The sequence below is a fragment of the Moschus berezovskii genome, chromosome 10 (assembly GCF_049115385.1).
Source record: "Moschus berezovskii isolate FMDL1 chromosome 10, NW_MosBer_1.0, whole genome shotgun sequence".
Taxonomy (NCBI): Eukaryota; Metazoa; Chordata; class Mammalia; order Artiodactyla; family Moschidae; genus Moschus; species Moschus berezovskii.
The window spans coordinates 101,275,447-101,294,966 of record NC_142469.1 but is presented as its reverse complement, the minus strand read 5'-3'; the positions used below and the strand labels follow the sequence as shown (position 1 = coordinate 101,294,966).

At 47.1% G+C, this 19,520-nt stretch overlaps 1 protein-coding gene across 2 annotated transcripts in view; it reads right to left on the bottom strand.

The window, feature by feature from the left end:
• Positions 1 to 19,520, bottom strand: part of ZDHHC14 (zDHHC palmitoyltransferase 14) — a 296,791-nt gene that overhangs the window by 73,648 nt on the left and 203,623 nt on the right. For both annotated transcript variants that reach the window (XM_055433246.2, XM_055433247.2), the window contains exon 3: positions 6,780 to 6,938. In XM_055433246.2, coding sequence (XP_055289221.1) covers positions 6,780 to 6,938 — 159 coding nt within the window. The remainder of the gene's footprint in view (positions 1 to 6,779; positions 6,939 to 19,520) is intronic.

Below are 19,520 nucleotides of genomic sequence, written 5' to 3'. Positions count from 1 at the left end.
ATCAGCATACTTTGTCAAAACAGTTCAACATGTATTTCTTAACTATATATTGATACCTTTTATTTTCTTTATTTTGCTTACCTGAGCCAACAAAACCAGAGGTGTTGTTTCTCACTACCAAGAGGTTTATACCAAGTTTTCCTTGCATTTTCTAACAATTTTTACCTTAGGTATGTTGATGCAATATTTTTTGATGTATATATGCTAATGATTGAATTTTTAAATAAACTCTTCATGCATGTAAAATTACTCTTTTTGATCCATATAATATGATAAACACAATACCTTCTATGTTGAATTCTCTTTGGTCTGTTCTCAATAGTGATTCTCAGGGACTGTATTTTATTTTGAAGCATCTAGATACTGGGACAGCACCTGAAACATCGGAGCTCATTACCTGTCAGTAAAGAGCAAGGCTACTGGAAGCCAGGAGGGGCACCATAAATCCCTGGGTTCTTTTGGTCCCTGCTGCTGCTGCTAAGTCACTTCAGTCGTGTCCGACTCTGTGTGACCCCATAGACGGAAGCCCACCAGGCTCCCCTGTCCCTGGGATTCTCCAGGCAAGAACACTGGAGTGGGTTGCCGTTTCCTTCTCCAATGTGTGAAAGTGAAAAGTGAAAGTGAAGTCGCTCAGTCGTGTCCGACCCTTAGTGACCCCACGGACTGCAGCCCACCAGGCTCCTCCATCCATGGGATTTTCTAGGCAAGAGTACTGGAGTGGCTTGCCATAAGAAGACAGAAATGCTAGCTTGCTGCATTCTCTTCAAATGATATGCTTTCCTATGGAAAACGAATCCCCTCTCAGCATACCCAAATAGTTAAAAAGAAGTTCCAGAGTGCTGTCCTACACCAGAAGGTAGCTAGGATTCTAGATCTCAAATATACCAAACCTCTTAACATTGAGTACAGCTGTGAAGCAGTGACTGGTCTCAGCAGAGTGTGCAGAGCAGACAAGACAACTGCAGTTCCATCTCAGAGACCTGCTTCACAGAGGAAGCATCTGGATGGTCAGGAGGGGACACTGTGGGGCAGAAGGGAGAGCAGAGTAACGAGCCCACAGGAGAAAGAGCGAGCATTTAAGTACGGCCATGAAGGCGCTTCCCTGGTGGTCCACTGGTTAAGACTGCCTTCCAATGAGGGCGGTGCGGGTTCCATATCTTGTTTGGAAGATGGGATTCCATCTGACTCTTGGTCAGAAGGCCAAAACAAAAACAAACAGAAGAAATATTGTAACAAACTCAATAAAGACTTTAAAAATGGTCCACACCAAAAAAAACACATTCAAAAAAAAAAAAGCAAGAACAATTAAACTCTTCCAAAACAAAAATTATTGGGCACTGAGTCCCAGCAGAGGGTGTCTGGAGGCTCTCTGTGCCATCCGCACCAGAAGGGACAGAAGGGGACGGGAGAAAAAGGGACCAGGGCATCTGCTGTGTGAGGGAAGGGGCCTACAGGGCTGACACAATGCGAGGGCTTCCCGCATCACCTCCTCTGGCCTCACGGCACCTCCAGATGCAGCGTCTCAGAGAAAGACGGGCTCCCCTCTGCCCAGACGAGGCAGAAGGTTGGGGATCCAGGTTCTGCTGCTTTCATGCTGAGCTGGTCAAAATCAGACGGGCTCTCATAGAGCAGGCTTACAAACGCTTGCAATGCTCCTTCTCAGTGTTTGGCAAACTTAATTTAGCTCACAGTGTGTGAATAAATTACTTTCAAGTAAGTCCTTTCTTATTACAGGTTTCAGTTCAGTTCAGTTCAGTTGCTCAGTCGTGTCCGACCCTTTGCGACCCCATGAATCACAGCACGCCAGGCCTCCCTGTCCATCACCAACACCCGGGGTTCACTCAAACTCATCTCCATCGAGTCGGTGATGCCATCCAGCCATCTCATTCTCTGTCATCCCCTTCTCCTCCTGCCCCCAATCCCTCTCAGCATCAGAGTCTTTTCAAATGAGTCAACTCTTCACATGAGGTGGCCAAAGTGTTGGAGTTTCAGCTTTAGCACCAGTCCTTCCAATGAACACCCAGGACTGATCTCCTTTAGAATGGACTGATTGGATCTCCTTGCAGTCCAAGGGACTCTCAAGAGTCTTCTCCAACACCACAGTTTAAAAGCATCAATTCTTCGGCAATCAGCTTTCTTCACAGTCCAACTCTCACATCCATACATGTAAAACCATAGCCTTGACTAGATGGACCTTTGTTGGCAAAGATGTCTCTGCTTTTTAATATGCTGTCTAGGTTGGTCATAACTTTCCTTCCACGGAGTAAGTGTCCTTTAATTTCATGGCTGCAATCTTAGGTTGGGTTAAAAAAAAAAACACCCAATTCCAGGGGAAGCTGCTGGCTACTCCGACACTGGCCCAGAATCCAGCAAAGGGCAGACTTCCCTGAAAGGGTCAACCCTAGTCAAGAGTGGGGGGAGGTGGAAGGGGTTTACTCGTGGCTGGATCTTACAGAGTGAGTCTGAGAAGACCTCCCCAGGGCAGTTTTTGCTTTCCAGCTCCTTCTGTTATTCTCCTTTAAATGACCTGAGGGCTCCTAGAGGTCTGAGCAAACAGAGATGCCCCCTCAGCCCCAGCTGTCAGTTGTCTAAAAATGTTTTATAACATCAAAAATTGCCTGGGTGAACAAACAACCCCAAACACTGTTTCAAATGTGCAGAAGCAATTTGATGGCAACACAAAGAGACGACGGGAGCGCAGCAGAGATGAAAAGAGACAAAGTCACAGAGAGGGAGAGAGAATGCGTGCGCTCCTGCAGCTGCGGGCCATGGGAAGCCTCCCGAACCACAGGAGAACAAGGGGGCTCCCATCGCTCTGTGGCGGCAATCTCATTCTAGTCACCCGGGAGCACTGCGGCAGGCCTGCGCCCATTGCGCACGGTAAAAATGCTCCACCGGCAGGCCCTGTGTGAGCCCTCGGTGCGCACCGGGTCCGTGCGTGCTGGGCACTGTCTCGCTTCATCCTTAGAAGAAACCTCCAAGGCAGTACTGGGATCATCCCATCTTACAGATGTGGAAACAGTTGAGGGGAACCTGCCCAGGTTCCAATATTACCCAATGGCAGGACCAGCACCCAGTCCTGGGCATCTGTCCTTAGAGCCATTTCCCACCCCCCTGGCTCTGCTAACCTGTTCTATGTTAGCAACCGAGTGTGCTCCCCAAAAAGCTTTTCCCTCAGTCCTCAACTCAAACTACAGAGCCCCTGTGACTTTGATCTCATCCCAAACTTACTTAACAAAGAAAAACAAGCTTCAGGAAGCTGCATTTTCCTCTCTCCTCTCCCAGTGCAAAGTGACGTTGACTTGCATGCCTAGGAAGGACCAACCTGAGCCCATTCGTTACCATGGAAAGGAAGCCATGTGTTCGAACGCTGGCTTTCAGCACACATCATTGTACTTTTTCCCCCTGGCTGCAAAAAGTAGAATTCTTTCAATAAAAACTTGCCATCTAAAAATAAAGTAGTGGCAAACCCTGCAATTATACTTCTCCGTTGGAGACAACTGCTTTCCACTCTATTTTCCCAAATGGACAAGGTCCAATTTGTTGGTCAGCTAATGGGTCACACCAAAGGCCCAAATGTGGTGTAATGAACTCGAAAAGTCAAAACGATGTAGGTCTGAGTCGCTGTGTGGTTGCTCCCCGAGCGCAGCAAGTACATTTGCTTTACACCAGCCATGTGCTGTTCTTCTCACCTGTCCTCCACAGAGCGGGGCCCTGATTACAGTTTGCTCGCTTTCAGCCCGAGGACCGTCAGATGAAGCTTAAAGCAGCTGCTGGCAATGTGCTCCTTGTTTAGTTCCCTCCTCTGGGCCCACCCCAAACCTTCCCACTTCCTCTCCCTTTGCTGCTCTGCATCCTCCCATTATAGGACAGCATCAGGCTTGCTGGTGGAGTTCTGGGTTACCATGGTGACTTGGAGTTACCAGAAAGGTTGCTCAGAAGCTATCAGAAGGGCTCCGGGACACTACAGACTGACAGCTCTTATTTTCTCACTGGGAGTTTCTAGTAGCTCAGTTGGTAAAGAATCTGCCTGCAATGCAGGAGACCCGGGTTCGATTGCTGGGTTGGGAAGATCCCCTAGAGAAGGACATGGCAACCCACTCCAGTATTCTTCCCTGAAGAATCCCACGGACAGAGGAATTTGGCAAGCTACTGTCCATGGGGTCGCAAGAGTCGGACAGGATTTAGCAACTAAACCACCATAGAAGTATACCATTAACTAGATGAATAATTCTGGTAAGAGGATTTTACATCGAATACATCAGCGTTCTTTAAGGGTTCTTAAAACTTTGGCCACCTCATGCGATGAGTTGACTCACTGGAAAAGAGTCTGATGCTAGGAAGGACTGGGGGTGGGAGGAGACGGGGACGACAGAGAATGAGATGGCTGGATGGCATCACCGACTCGATGGACATGAGTTTGAGTGAACTCCGGGAGTTGGTGATGGACAGGGAGGCCTGGCGTGCTGTGATTCATGGGGTCGCAAAGAGTCGGACACGACTGAGCGACTGAATTGAACTGAACTGAAACCTACAGTGGAGGGAACAAACGAGAGAATTTGATGAAATTTCAGAAAGTGTTTTACGATATAATTGAGAGAATTTTAAAACACTATGAGACAGAAAGGACCATTTTATCATGATTAGGAATCTACCCTACAGATGGAATGTAAGTGAACAAATAGAAAGTCAGTTATCTAACAATGGGTAAACACATTTATAAATGATAAAAAAAAAAAGAGAGAGATGTCCCGTAAACTCTTCAGGTCTGTAGGTAACCACTCCCTCCCTGTAAATGCCAATTGGAACAAATCATTAGACCTCCAGGAGAAGATATGCAAAATAACAGAAGATTTTTAGGTGAAAGAGTGTAAGTTACATATTATCTCATCATATAATATTCCATCATGGAATCCCAAAATTACAACCCAAGAAAGGATCCTGTGAATCCCTATGGATTGTTTCCCTGAAGATATTTAAGCCACCGGGCTGCTTTGCCTTGAGTGTCCTCAAGATGGGCATGGGATGGTCACTGGGGTTGGAGTCACTCGGAAAGGTATCAGAAAGCACAAACAGGCTGTCTCGTGACCTTGTAGACCCTGGTGTGTGTCCTCACATAGAGGGCCAGGGACAGGTTGGTCATCATTCCTGTAGAGGGCTACAGCAGACCAAGACAGTGGTCAGAGGAAGCCAATCAGAAGTGTCAAGGGATCAGTAGTAATAACGGAGAAACAGCTAACAACCACAGAGAATTTGCCAAAAGCCAGGCACCGGGCTGAGGGCTTTGCACATTTTAACTCATTTGCGCTTTCAATCATCCCGTGAGGTAGGCACTGCTGCTGACCTCATTGTAGAGATGAGAAAACCAAGGCATTACAGAGTTGAAGCAGCATGTCTAACTCATGAAGCTAGTATTTGTACTCAGGTCACTGGGCGCCAGATTTCAGGCTCTTAACTGGTTCTTACTATATGAGAAAGACAACAAAATTCCACACTGTTTTGCTGGGGAGGCATAGGCTAACAGTAATTTTTCCAAATGAATAAAACCAAGAAAAGGTCTAAGAGGGAAACACGGACTTCCTACCAAATTGTAGATTATCATTAAAGTTAGGATAAAGTAAATTTCAGGCCAATAAACAAATAAGCTTGGCACAGCAGGAAACACATTATATACTTTTTTTTTCTGAAGAAGAATCAAGACCACAAATTCTAAAGGGCTTGGAAATGCTAGCAACCTATTACACGTTCCTAAGGGGAACAAGGTGTGTTCTGAGGTGTTCTGTCTTTTCTGGTGTGGGGTTAACAGGATTTCCATGCCTGTTTCCCCAGGACAGTCCCTGGTTATTTCTGTTAGAGGCTGACTATGGGACTGAAGAAATGTGGGTCTTCCCCCACGTGGCAAAGACATGGTCCCTTTCTCATTACCCTTCCTGTCACTTGGGGCTTCCACCATCTCCTTGCCAACCTCATCTCTGAGACGCTCCATCCCGGGGCAGAGTATTGGTCTGCAAGTGTGGGTAACATCTCTTGGTGTTATGGGATGAGCTTGCCAAGTATTTCCCAGGGGCTGGGAGCCATATAGAGGCAGAAATGCTGTGCTGAGGTGCTGGCAACTGAACAGCAGGGCGAAGCCTTATAGCTGAGACCCTCTGTGCTCCACTGTGTTTCCTCTGCCCGTTTCCTAGCCTGTCCTGGAGGAAGCAAGCTGACAGCAAGGGCAGATCTTGGTGGTCTCTGGGAAGAGTAAAAACCTAACTGTGGGCCCAGCAGCCTCTGGGCCTTTGCCCCTTTTCCTCTCCTTGGGCTTCCATGGCCTCCAGCTCCCCAAGCAGAATGCCTTCTGAAGAGCTGGGAGAATCCGGCTACACACGAGGCCAGCTTCTCTGGCAATGGAGGGTCTACGGGTGTCATGGTTTTATTTCAAATGTCTGCTGATATGGAACCTCCAGGGAACAAGAACGTGTGTGGTCCCTGGGAGGAGGAGACTTGGGGCACTGTGCTGTCCTAGGGATGTGTTGCAGGATGGAAAAAGAAAAAAGAGATCCCGCGATGCTAGGCTCGGTGAACGGGATCAGCGGCAGACCGTTGATCAGATCAGAGGCAACAGGACTGAAATAATTATTACCCAGTTGCTTAGTTTTGAAGGATTAAAGAGACACACATGCTGGCTCTCTTTAAGTACAAGGTCTGGTCAAAGGAAATCAGGCGACTCCATCAGGTGCAGACATTTTAGCACAAGCCTTAAAGGAGGAAAAGTGGCAATTTTGGCTTTGACTCACCTACGCAGTTATCGCAAAGGCTACAGTGAGAGGCACGAGGGGGCCGGAAAATCTTGCAGGTGAAACAATATTTAAGTTTCACAGTCTGGCCATTGATGATGACTTCTTTGGTTCTGGGAGGTGGGCGGTACCCCCCTGAACTGGTGCCGTTTGCGATATCTGTGGAGAAAAGAAAAAAAAAGAGCACAGGCGCTTAACACAGCAGGTGAACTCTGCCGGATCCTGCCCCCAGGCGGCCTGGAGTCTGCATTTCCAAGTGCAAGGCCCACAGGCACTGACCCCTGACACACAAACGCGGTAGGACCCAAAGCGTCGACCTTCCCACAACCTTTACGCTCCTTCGGAGCTTGGGACTGCAATTAGGAACCCAGGCACGGAGGAGAGACCATGTGACTGAGCTCTGGCCAATAGGGTGCTGCACATGTGGCCTCGCCCAGCCAATGGGAGCCTCCCCTGAGCCACACCCACTCTTCCCGCATCCATCCCAGGTCACCTTGGAGATACAAACTGGGGACCCTGAATGACTGCCCCCGTGACTGCCTCACTGGGCCACACTGTTACTTGTGCACCATAATCCTTCGCCAGTTAGCGTTGTCCTCATTAACACTTGCTCAGTCCCTTCCCTGGAGAAGGAAATGGCAACCCACTCCAGTATTCTTGCCTGGAGAATTCCATGGACAGAGGTGCCTGGTGGGCTACAGTCCATGGGGTCACAAAGAGTTGGACACGACTGAGTGACTAACACGCTTTTAGTCCCTAAGTCTCCGACTCTTTGCAACCCCATGGACTATAGCCCACCAGGCTCCCCAGTCCATGGGATTCTCCAGGCAAGAATACTGGAGTGGGTTGCCATTTCCTTCTCCAATGCATGAAAATGAAAAGTGAAAGTGAAGTCGCTCAGTCATGTCCAACTCTTCGTGACCCCATGGACTGTAGCCTACCAGGCTCCTCCGTCCATGGGATTTTCCAGGCAAGAGTATTGGAGTGGTGACATTTCCTTCTCCACCTGCATTGGCAGGCAGGTTCTTTACTACTTAGTGCCACCTGGAAAGCCCCAAGTAAATCGTTCAATGTACATTAAAAAAATAATTTCTGTAGTTTATTGTCTGACCAGCATCTTTAATTTTTTTAGAACCAGTTTTCAAAATGTTGAAGAAAACACTATTTTTTAAAGTTTCTTTTAATCTTGTAACCTCATAATCTTATAACCTCCCCTAGTTCACATGAGAATCACCCAGGGAGCTTCTCAAACTCCCCTAGCACAGAGACCTCCCCCAGATCCAATGAATCAGAATCGCCCCTGGTGACTGTAATGTACTGTAGGGCTGAGAACCCCTGCTCCACAGGAAGATAAAACACTCTTTTCATCTAGACCCCTCACAGCCATAAAGAATTGAGGGCAGCTAGCAGTGGAAACAGGTCAATGGAAAAGAGTGAGAATATCCGTGAGGGCTTCAGCTGAGACTCCGCGGCTGATAAACAGGTGGAGCAGAGGCTGGTGTGTGGAGGGAATCTTGGGAAACTTCATGGTGTTCTTCGAAAACAGAGATGAAAACACTAAAGGTAGCTGTTCATTTAACTCAGACACTGTCAGACAGTGACAGCTGCAATATACTTTTGGTAAATTTCCAAAGTGAAAGGAAAGAGTCCTACGATCCACTCAGCTCTCCCCCACCCCCCACCCCACAAACTCAACCTGGGCAGGAATTGCATGGAGAGCTTTCAAAACTACTGATGCTACTGACCCACCCTCAGATATATATACATTCTGATGTCCTTGGAGGGGTGCAGCCTGCCATCAGAGGTTTCAAGAGCTCCTCATGTATGGAAATTTACAGCCAAAGCTGAGAACCACCACTGCAGGGCCTGGTCACTGCGCTCCACCAGAATCCACACTGCCTGAGGGCTTGTCAGACATGTGAGCTCTCAGTCCCGCCCAAAGCTACCGAGGTCACCATGCCCCTCCCCACCAGGAGGGAGGGTGTCACGCATCTTGAAGTTTGAGAACCTAGCTCCTGGATGCCTGTAAACACTCACCATACACACATCACGTGCGCCTCTTAACCTCACGTGCCTCTTTGTTTTGTCCCCCTATACACTCATGTACATGGTAGAGAGCTAAACTTACAGAACACAGAAACCTAGAAAAACCTTGTGGGCAGGAGGGGGGCCACTTCACACAGCACAGTCAGTCCCCCAAGCGTTTTCACATGGAGAACCTGGTGACCTGGAACAGCCAGTGGTCTCTGCAGAGCAGCACCCTCAGTGCCTCCAGGCTGCTCTCACTCACAGAATTTACAAGTCATGATTTCAGGAGGTGCCCCATTTACCACAATTTTTTTTTATCCCCCTCGCCTAACTATCCAAGGCCTTATCTTGCTCTTTGCATCTTCAGTTTAGTTCAGTCACTCAGTCGTGTCCGACTCTTTGTGACCCCATGGACTGCAGCACGTCAGGCCTCCCTGTCCATCACCAACTCCCGGAGTTTATCCAAACTCATGTCCATTGAGTCAGTGATGCCATGCAATCATCTCATCCTCTGTCGTCCCCTTCTCCTCCCACCCTCAATCTTTTACAGCATCAGGGTCTTTTCCAATGAGTCAGTGCTTCGCATCAGGTGGCCAAAGTATTGGAGCTTCAGCATCAATCCTTCCAATGACTATTCAGGACTGATTTCCTTTAGGACTGACTGGCTTGATCTCCTTCATCTCTTCGAATCTTAGACAATTCTTTTAAAAAAATGTTTTTTTTTTAATTCTTATAGTGAATGGGTAAATGGCATGGGGCAGGGACAGGGAGAGAGTGGGGAACAGCCTTTCTACTTTACATCTCTGCTGAGGACAATCATTCTATTTGGAATAATGAAACAGCAGGACTGTTATTATACACCAAAGACTCTGGGTGGCCTTGCCAGGCAGGACACCCTCTCTTGGCATATCCCCACCTGCCTGGCACCCCAGGTGGCTGCCCCTTGAAACGACAGAGTTCAGCAGGCACCAGAGAAACACCAGCTTCCAAAGAGTGTATACTGGGAAGAGGGTGGCATCCCAACTGTTTCTGTGATGAGAAAATAAAGAGACAACATGGCTGTGTACTTCCTGGAGCATCAGGGTGAAAATAACTGGCTTTGAACACATCGAGGGTAAGGTTAGAGCTCTTCCAGTGCCAGCGGAGTGCCATTGAGGTCTAAATTAATTATGACTTTGCCTCACTAGCCTTATGTCAGCTGTGAAATCTCCTGTATCTCTTTAGCTCTTGCAAACATGGAAAACTAGAAAAACTAGGAAAACCAGAGAGTCAGATAGGGCTTTAAAAGTAACAATAACCCAATCAATAACACTTGTGTTACTTTAACCAGAAAAGTTTAAAAACTGCTTTGCCAAGAAAAATGTTTTAAGAAGCAGGGATGACAAACTTATTCACACTCGAATGACTCCTAAAAAACCTAGTTTTAAGCAGCGAGTGTGCTAAATCTCTTCAGTTGTGTCCAGCTCTTTGCTAGCCTGTGGAGTGTAGCCCTCCAGGCTCCTCTGTCCATGGGATTCTCCAGGTAAGAACACTGGAGCGGGTTGCCATTCCCTTCAGGGGGTTGTCCTGACCCAGGGATGGAACCTGCGTTTCAAAAGTCTGCTGCGCTGGCAGGCGGGTTCTTTACCACTGGCGCCACCTGGGAAGCTGAATGATTTACCTTTATAAATGATTCCCTATTTAATATACGCAGAATACCGCACCAGAGGCAATGGGGGACCCACAAACAACAGAGACGTCGCGTGAGCAGCGGTGAGCCAGGGGTCCTGCTGGACTGTTTGATGAGCCGTGAGTCCCCGGCCACCCTGGTCTGCTGTCCTCCCAGCCTTCAGAGCCTGCTTCCTAAGTGCACATCTGGCGATGGAGGCCCCCCCAGCCTCTGGTGAGGCACCAAGGTCGTCCATGCGGGCTGGTCCTTCTCTTCCAGCCGCACAATCTCACCCGAGTCCGGGACTGTGGCCTGCTTGGGCCCCGGATGAGGCCCCGCTGTTCAGGCTCCCGGCATCTCTTCTCTGCTCGGGCCGTCCTGTCCTCTGGATGTGCCTCGTCCTAGAAGGTCCACCTCAGGCCTCTCCTGTGCAGATGTGCTGGGCTCTCACTGCACTTAACTGTGTGTTTATCCAACCAACAGACTTGTGTCGTGCTCATAGCTGCCAGCCTGGTGCTGGGAGCTGGGGATGTTGCAGGAACTTAACAGCCGGTGAGGCTCGCAGGCCTGAGGGGAGACCCTCTACCGGGGCAGCGACCACGAGGGTTTATCTCCGAGTCTTCCCCCAGATGTGGTGCCGGGAGGGGGATGAGGCCTGACTGCTCTCGTGTTCCCGCTGTCCTGCAGAGGGTCTAGCACACAGTAGGTCCGCGGGAACTGTCTGCCGAATGGAAGGCTGGTTGTCCTGGCTGGTCTGGAGGAGGGATGCAGGAAGCACAGGGTCGGTGTCCGCGGTCCTGCACGCCCACCAGTCAGAGCCACACAGCTCGGGGACTCATCCCGCCCCAGGAGCTCCTCTCTCAAGGTCCTTTTGAGGCTGTTGCTCCTCTCTACTGGTCCTCTCTCTCTCTTTCTAAAAACATTTGGCTGCTTCAGGTCTTACTTGTGGCACGCAGGATCTCTCTAGTATCTCCGAGGTATGTGGGATCATAGTTCCCTAGCCAGGGATTGAACCTGCATTCCCTGCATTGCAGGCAGATTCTTAACAACTGGACCACCAGGGAAGCCCCTTTACGCGTCCTCCTTACACCTTTTGCTGGTCCAGAAGCCCATTTAGTCATCGCCACCTGGAAGGGGCGGGCAACATGGGTAGCTGTGTATCTCAGTTCAGTTCAGTTCAGTCTCTCATGTCCGACTCTTTGCAACCCCGTGGACTGCAGCATGCCAGGCTTCCCCATCCATCACCAACTCCTGGAGTTCACTCAAACTCATGTCCATTGAGTTGGTGATGCCATCCAACCATCTCATCCTCTGTCGTCCCCTTCTCCTCCCGCCTTCAATCTTTCCCACCATCACGGTCTTTTCCAGTGAGTCAGTTCTTTGCATTAGGTGGACAAAATATTGGAGCTTCTGCTTCAGCATCAGTCCTTTCAATGAATGTTCAGGACTGATTTCATTTACGATGGACTGGCTGGATCTCCTTGCAGTCCAAGGGACTCTCAAGAGTCTTCTCCAACACCACAGTTCAAACGCATCAGTTCTTCGGTGCTCAGCTTTCTTTATAATACAACTCTCATATCCATACATGACTACTGGGAAAACCATAGCCTTGACTAGATGGACCTTGGTTGGCAAAGTAATGTCTCTGTTATATGCTGTCTAGGTTTGTCATAGCTTTTCTTCCAAGGAGAAAGTGTCTTTTAATTTCATGGCTGCAGTCACCATCTGCAGTGATTTTGAAGCCCAAGAAAACAAAGTCTCTCACTGTTTCCATTGGCTCTCCATTTATTTGCCATGAAGTGATGGGACTGGATGCCATGATCTTAGTTTTCTGAATGTTGAATTTTAATCCAACTTTTTCACTCTCCTCTTTCACTTTCATCAAGAGGTTCTTTAGTTCTTCTCAGTGTATCTCAGGGTCCCTCCAAATTGTTGTTTCTTTCACATAATACATTCAAATGTTGCCCCAGAAGAATGGCTTCCTAGCGTGCGCAAATAAAGGGCAGATGGGGTAATGGAGCCTTGAAACCCAAGGCTTCAAACACCCACCTGAGGACAAAAGACATGCCCCTTCGACATTCAGACTGGCAGCAGTGGCCGGTCCTGACCTGCTCCTCAGTGGGAGGGATGACAGACACGCGGGGCTGCATTGTGGGCCCCGTGGGGGTATTCCCGGTCTCACCCTCAGTTGCCCTGTGGCTCGGGCTTTGGTGTCTGCCGTTGGCCACAGTGGCGCCTCTGCTCCTTAGACCCGCTCTTCACGGTTGGCGATGCAGCTGTTGAAAGAGGACGTTCACAGTCTGCAGCAGCTAAAGGGCAAAGAACACTAGAATGCGGGGAAGCCTCGAACAGCCCTGCGAGCTTATATGCGTCAGCACTGTTTCAAGGACATTTTCATACACTAGCGTTTTGAAAAAAAACTTAAAAGGTTGAAATGGTCTTCTGCTTCATAAAGTCCTTGCAACCCCACCCCTCAAAATTTGGCTGGGAGTTGTTGGCATAGTGGCAGAAACAGTCACATAATTTCTATCTAGTATTAACCTCGCAGTCAGCCTATGGGCAAAGAATTAGGAGAGCTGGGGAGAGGGGATGGGGAGCTGGTGTGTTCAGGGATTCAAAACGGCCTGCTCACTAAGCTTTTCACTCACAGAGAAATCCTGGGCTTCCAGAGGTCTTAAGTCAGTTGTCTGCTAATACATGCCTATTTCAAAGCCACTCTCCGAAAAGCAAGCCATCTTTTCTTGGGAGGAATCAGAGTGCTACCACACTGAGAGACCCATTTGTCTGCCGTCAGACTTAATCCCGCTCCAAATTCAGGGGGAAAATGGATGAGCTTTAAAAGTTGCTGAAATCCACCGTAAAAACTAATGCAACTCCACTTTTTTATTTGGCCCACACTGTGCAGCATGTGGGATCTAATTCCCCAACCACGGATTGAACCCAAGCCTCCTACAATAGAAGCATGGAATCTTAACCACCGGACCACCAGGGAAGTCCGTGAAACTCCACTTTTTAAAAATGCATACAGAAAACAAAAATCCCAATTTGCAAAAAGATGTAGATTAAGATTCTATCAAAAAGATGCAGAACAGTGTCACACCCTGGTGTACAGGTGTCTTACAGACCATTCTCTAGCTGAAAACCTGTCTGCCAGACCAGGAAGAATGAAGATAAAGCATCTCTGCGTTAGGATACAGTCACAGGAACCGTGTGATTTGCTTCATACCCAAGCCTCCATGACTATACTGATGGCACACGCTGGAGGACAGCTGTTGAATCTAATGAACCTGCAGTTCTCATAAGACTCACTTCATTGACGCTCCAAAGCATCTGGGACACAAACTACCCAACCTTGGAATGGCTGATCTGTCACAAAACGGCTATTTTTAGAGCCATTTAAAGCAATCTCTTAGCTAACAGTTTGTAAACTTCCAAGTTTACAGAAAAATATTAACAATGACGATGTCAGACAAGTCAACCTCTATTATTTTAAGTGCTTGGGAGAAAAGGCAGGGGAAATGCTGGTCTGTCTACAGATGGTTAGGTTTCCACTTGAGAGAGTAAAAATGTGGACATTTTCTCACAAGTATTTTGGATGGCAGCATCTTTGCTTCCACAAATATTCAAATACAAAAATGCATATGAGGGTTCATGGAGGGTGACAGTCCTCTTCCTCCAGTTAAAAGCTTTGCCAAGTCCAGCCTGGATGGGAGGGGGCTTGGGGGAGAATGGATACATGAATGTATGGCTGAGTCCCTTCGCTGTTCACCTGAAACTACCACAACATGATCTGTTAATCGGTTACACCCCAACATAAAATAAAAAGTTAAAAAAAAATAAAAGCTTTCTAAGTCACTTTGTCTTAAACATCTGTCTTCAAGGACTGAAGCTGATGTCTGAGGTGAGGCTCAGGCAGGCAGAGTTTCACGTCACCTTGGCTAAGCTCTGTGCCCAGATGTTCATCAAACACCAGTCTAGGTGTCACTTTGCAGGTATTTTTAGGTGAGATGAGCATTTAAATCGGTAGACTTCGAGTAAAGCGGATTGTGGGCCTCAGTCAATCAGGTGCAGGCCTTAAGAACAAAGTAGATTCCCCAACACGGAAGAAATTCTCCTCGAGATGGCAATGTAAGAAAGCTCCTCTGGGTTTCCAGCCTGCTGCCCAGAGTAATCTGGACTCAAGACTACAACAACTCTTGCCCGACTTTTCAGCTTACCCAACAAATTTCAAACTTGCCAGCCCCCACAAGTGCATGAGCCAATTCCTTAAAAATAAATCTATGGATTTATTTTTCTATAACTCCTGTTATCTATAGCTCCTGTTGGTTCTTTTTCTCCAGACAGAGAACCCTAACATAGAAGCCAAAAAGCATTCTACGCTGTGTAGGAATTAAAAATATCACACTGACTGCAGTTTCAAAGATGGATTGGGGTGGGGGAGGGAGAAGCAAGATGGATTTTAGACCAGTTAGAAGGGATTTCAAATACAAGCTAGAGATGAAATCGGTCTGCAACATGGTGATGCTGTGAGGAGGGAGAGGAATAAATAGATTAAAGAAATATTGAAATGGTAACATCAGTTATCTCCTTGCAAGGAGATCAAAACAGTCAATCCTACAGGAAATCAGTCCTGAATATTCATTGGAAGGACTGATGCTCAAGCTGAAGCTCCAATCCTTTGGCCACCTGATGCGAAGAACTGACTCAGGAAAAGACCCTGATGTTGGGAAAGATTGAAGGCAGGAGGAGAAGGGGATGACAGAGGATGATGGTTGGATGGCGTCACCGACTCGATGGACATGAGTTTGAGCAAGCTCCAGGAGTTGGTGATGGACAGAAAAGCCTGGCAGTCCATGGGGTCACAAAGAGTCGGACACGACTGAGCGACTGAATTGAACATCAATTATTAACGGATGTGGTAAACAAGTGACCAGGATGAGCTTCAGGATTTGGGGGAAGGCGCAGTGGGGATGGGAGATCTCCTCCTGGTATTAAGTGGGAGGAATCACCATACAGGCAGGTGTGTATACAGAACGGGACCTCAGAGGAAGGGCCGAGGCTGGAGATAAACGTCCGACAGTGAGACAGGGGAGGAAGGTAATGTCAGGTGTCGGAAGGCAAGAGGGCCAGGGGCAAGCTTTGAGGCGCTCACTCCTGTTTAAAAGCGAGGGGTGCCCAGTGGATGGAAGGAGGGCACAGTGTGGCTGCGTCCCTTAGCGTGTGTCATCCGCTCTCAGGAAAACCCAAATACTGGGTTCCCTTCGGGAGACCGACTGAGCATCAGCGCAGCCCAGATGCTGGAGAGGAGGCCCAGGCTTTCCCCAGTGTGCTTAGCTCTCCTGCCATCCGAGGACACCCCCACTCTGCAGTGCGGGGCAGGGAGCCAATGTGCTGGCACACCAGCAAAGGAAATGGGATGCAAGAGGTGGGAGCTGGTGGGGACCTTAGGAAAAAGAGGGTGACGCTGAGAGACGAGTGGACGCCAGGACGGGGCGGGAAGCAACTGCATCCCCTTGGGGCTGGACCGAGCGCCCTGGAAACAAACCAGATTGCTGGCTGGTGAGAGGGATTAACCATCATGCCCACATGCACAAAGATGGCAAGAGCCTGGGGCTGGCCACCACAAGAGACCACAGACTTGCCCTCAAATGGAGAAGAGTCATCTAAAGATGCAGAGACCTAGAGAGGAATCCCCAAGCAGGGATGAAGGTACCTACAACAAATTCCTGGGGATGGGGAGCCGCAAGGGGACCCGGCATCTTCCATAAAAGAGACGGGCCTGCCTGCTGGAGGCGCGGGTGATGGTGGTGCTGGGTACCACCTTTATTCCATTGAGGCTCAAACCTGCTCTGGTGGTCCCGCCTTCAGGCACAGCAGGGCCAGCAAAGCTGGCTGTGGGGACCATGGCTGCCTAGGAAGTCCTCAGGTATCAGAACTGAACAGGGCAGGAGTCACACTCTCTGACTCTGAGAGGGAGGGACGCCAAGCCCCTCACCTGCATAAATTGAGAAGTCAGAAGTGGTGGAAATGCTTACATTGTGAGCTCTGACAGGCGAAGAAGCGGGAAATGATGAGTGTAAAGGGCAAACCCACATTTCATAAAGAGGCTCGGGCTTGACTTGGCCTCCCCTACACGCGGTTTTGAGTTGCAGGAGGTAATTGCACTTAGAAACCACAGAGGATTAGGGCTTCTTCTAGACCTGGTCATCAAAAGGCTTGTGGGCTGGATCTCCTTTCGGGGAGAACTTTGTCAAGAAAAGAACATTTGTCAGATGAGAACTTTAATAGGCACTTCTTAGCCCCATGAGAACTTGACTACTTAGGACTTTAACAAGAGATTGAGAAAAACACAATAGAAGTATTTGTAGAGAATGGGCAAAGCAACCTTTTTCTGTCTACTTAATAGAAAACATAAAGGGTGGTCTCAAAGAGTGAGCTTCAGGAGCTACCCAGTGCTGGTTTTATTTAGTCACTCATTTGAATATGTATTCAGTTCAGTTCAGTCGCTCAGTTGTGTCCGACCCTTTGTCACCCCATGAATCACAGCACGCCAGGCCTCCCTGTCCATCACCAACTCCCGGAGTTTACACAGACTCATATCCATCGAGTCGGTGATGCCATCCAGCCATCTCATCCTCTGTTGTCCCCTTCTCCTCCTGCCCCCAATCCCTCCCAGCATCAGGGTCTTTTCCAATGAGTCAACTCTTCACAGGTACTTGCTATATGCTAAATAGTCTTCCACGTGCTGTGGATATGGTATGAATAAGATCATTCCTCTGTCCTTTTGTGGCTCATATTCTACGGAGGTAGATAAACCCAGAGTATGGATTTTTAATAATTTAAGCGCACAAACAAGTAAATTTTGGTCCTTCCCTGGTGCTCCAGCGGCTAAGACACCACGCTGCCAATGCTGGGACCAGGGTTTGATCCTTGGTCAGGGAACTAGATCCTTAAGATCCAGCATGCCACAACGATGATCCAAGATCCAGTGTACTGCAACTAAGACCCAGGACAGCCAAATAAATAAATATTTTAAAAAAATCAACCAAACAAAAAAAAAAAAAGCAAAACAACTTTTAATAATAGATCTTAAACTTAGCTGATGATCAAGATCATCCAGAGCAGTGATTCTCAACCTACTTGTCTTGTCTTGTGGTTGCAGGAGGCACAGATAGCAAAATACCATGAGAGATAATAACTGTGGTCTGGAGTGGAGGCCAAGTTCAGGTAGGGAAGGCCCATTCAATTCAACTTCATTAAAGGGGAGGTTTGGTCCCCATGTGTGTGCTCTCATACAGCTCGGGAGATGGCTATGAGGATGAACCTGGTGACTGTGGAGTGGCAAACATCAGCCTTCATTCTACTGCAAAAATGATTCCACGAGTATAAATTCGACATTCTTAAGGATTGTTCTAAAAGCATACATTCCTGAAAGTAGGAATGTATTTGACGAATGGCACTGACGAAGAGAGTGATTTTTTTTTTTATCCAATGGAGAAAACAGGCCTTAGTTTCTCCACATTGAAACTATGACAATTTGAGTGCCTTTAGTTCAAGGGCTTGTAGTTCATGGAAAGACCTTGAACTGTCAAATGCTATAATGTTGATAATTATCAAAATTTCTTTTTGGGAGGGCCTGTCCAGATCCTATAGGGCAAAATTATCTCTACCTAATCTATCTATGTGTGTGTATACACACACACACCCCCCCCCACTAATTAGCACAATTAAAAGAAAGGAAAAAAACAAAGTGCTTAGTAGCTATGATCTTTTTAAACTGAGTTAATTCAAAACATGCTCAAAGCAAAATGAAAATTAATGACTATCTTTTTTTTTCCATACTGTTTCTTTTCCCACATGGATGGCAAAGACTTACCCTTAAACAAAAACAAAATAAAGATGGCTTTGTCTTTGCAAAATTTTAATTTCCCTCAAATTTGGTCAAAGTTCTCTGAACACACACAGAAAATCGCTGTGCTGCATAAATGAAAATCAATTCTTCTATTGAAGGCCAGAGCGAGAAATATTTGTGTGTGTTTCTACTCCATTGGGCACAGTTTCTGCATTGTCCGAAGCTACTAAATATTGTACAATGATAGAGATCAATTTGAGTTGTCAGCGTTTGCAATATTATAAGACAAGGAGATGAGATCAAAGGTAAAAACAGGGCACTAGAAATCACGCGAGGGCAGGGCAGTGTGCCACCATTATCACCAGGAAAATCTGATCAGCCTGTATTGAAATTTGAATGGCATTATTATGAGCGCAGTAGCAAGGGTGCAAGAACCAGCTCATATCTCATTCTGTACAATAAGATTTTATCTTTAGCACTGAGAAAACGCAGGATGGAAGTACAGAATTAGTGGCTACTATTTATAAATATACTATAATAAAAATGCTCATCCACTATGATCACATACTCTTTTCTTTTTAGTCAACACAGAATGGTTAAAATGAATAAGAATCTTGAATAAGTTGACTATTATAAACCTATCTATCTATCTATTGACACATGTCAGAAGGTTTAGAATATATCATATTAGCAACAACTTTTGGCAACTATAAGGGGGATAGAATCCTATTTACAACAGAAAAAACAGTCACAAAATTCTAGGAATAAACCTAACCCCCCAAAATAGTAAGGAGGTCTCATGAAGAGAACTATGAAACAGATATAGAGACTTGAAGGAGATTTTTAAAAACATGGAGAGACATTCTCTGCCTAGTTGAGTTTATGTATCTATTACACTGCCAAGGAAAGTCTCAATATAATTTGGGGAAATTTTGACAACCTGGAAAAAAATGATTCTAAGTTCCATCTGGAAGAATACACAGGTGACAATATTTACAAAAGTAAAATGATGAGGGGAAATAATTGTCCTGGGGGGAAAAATGAAACACTGAAAAAAAAATAGAGCATTCCCAAATAGACGCAAATTCTATGAGATTCTGTATCTGATATAGAATTTCAAATCAGTAGGGTAAGCATGGATTATCCAATAAATGGAATTAGGATAAACAGTCTTTTAGGGGGAAAAAAAATCTAAAGTTGGAGCCATACCTCA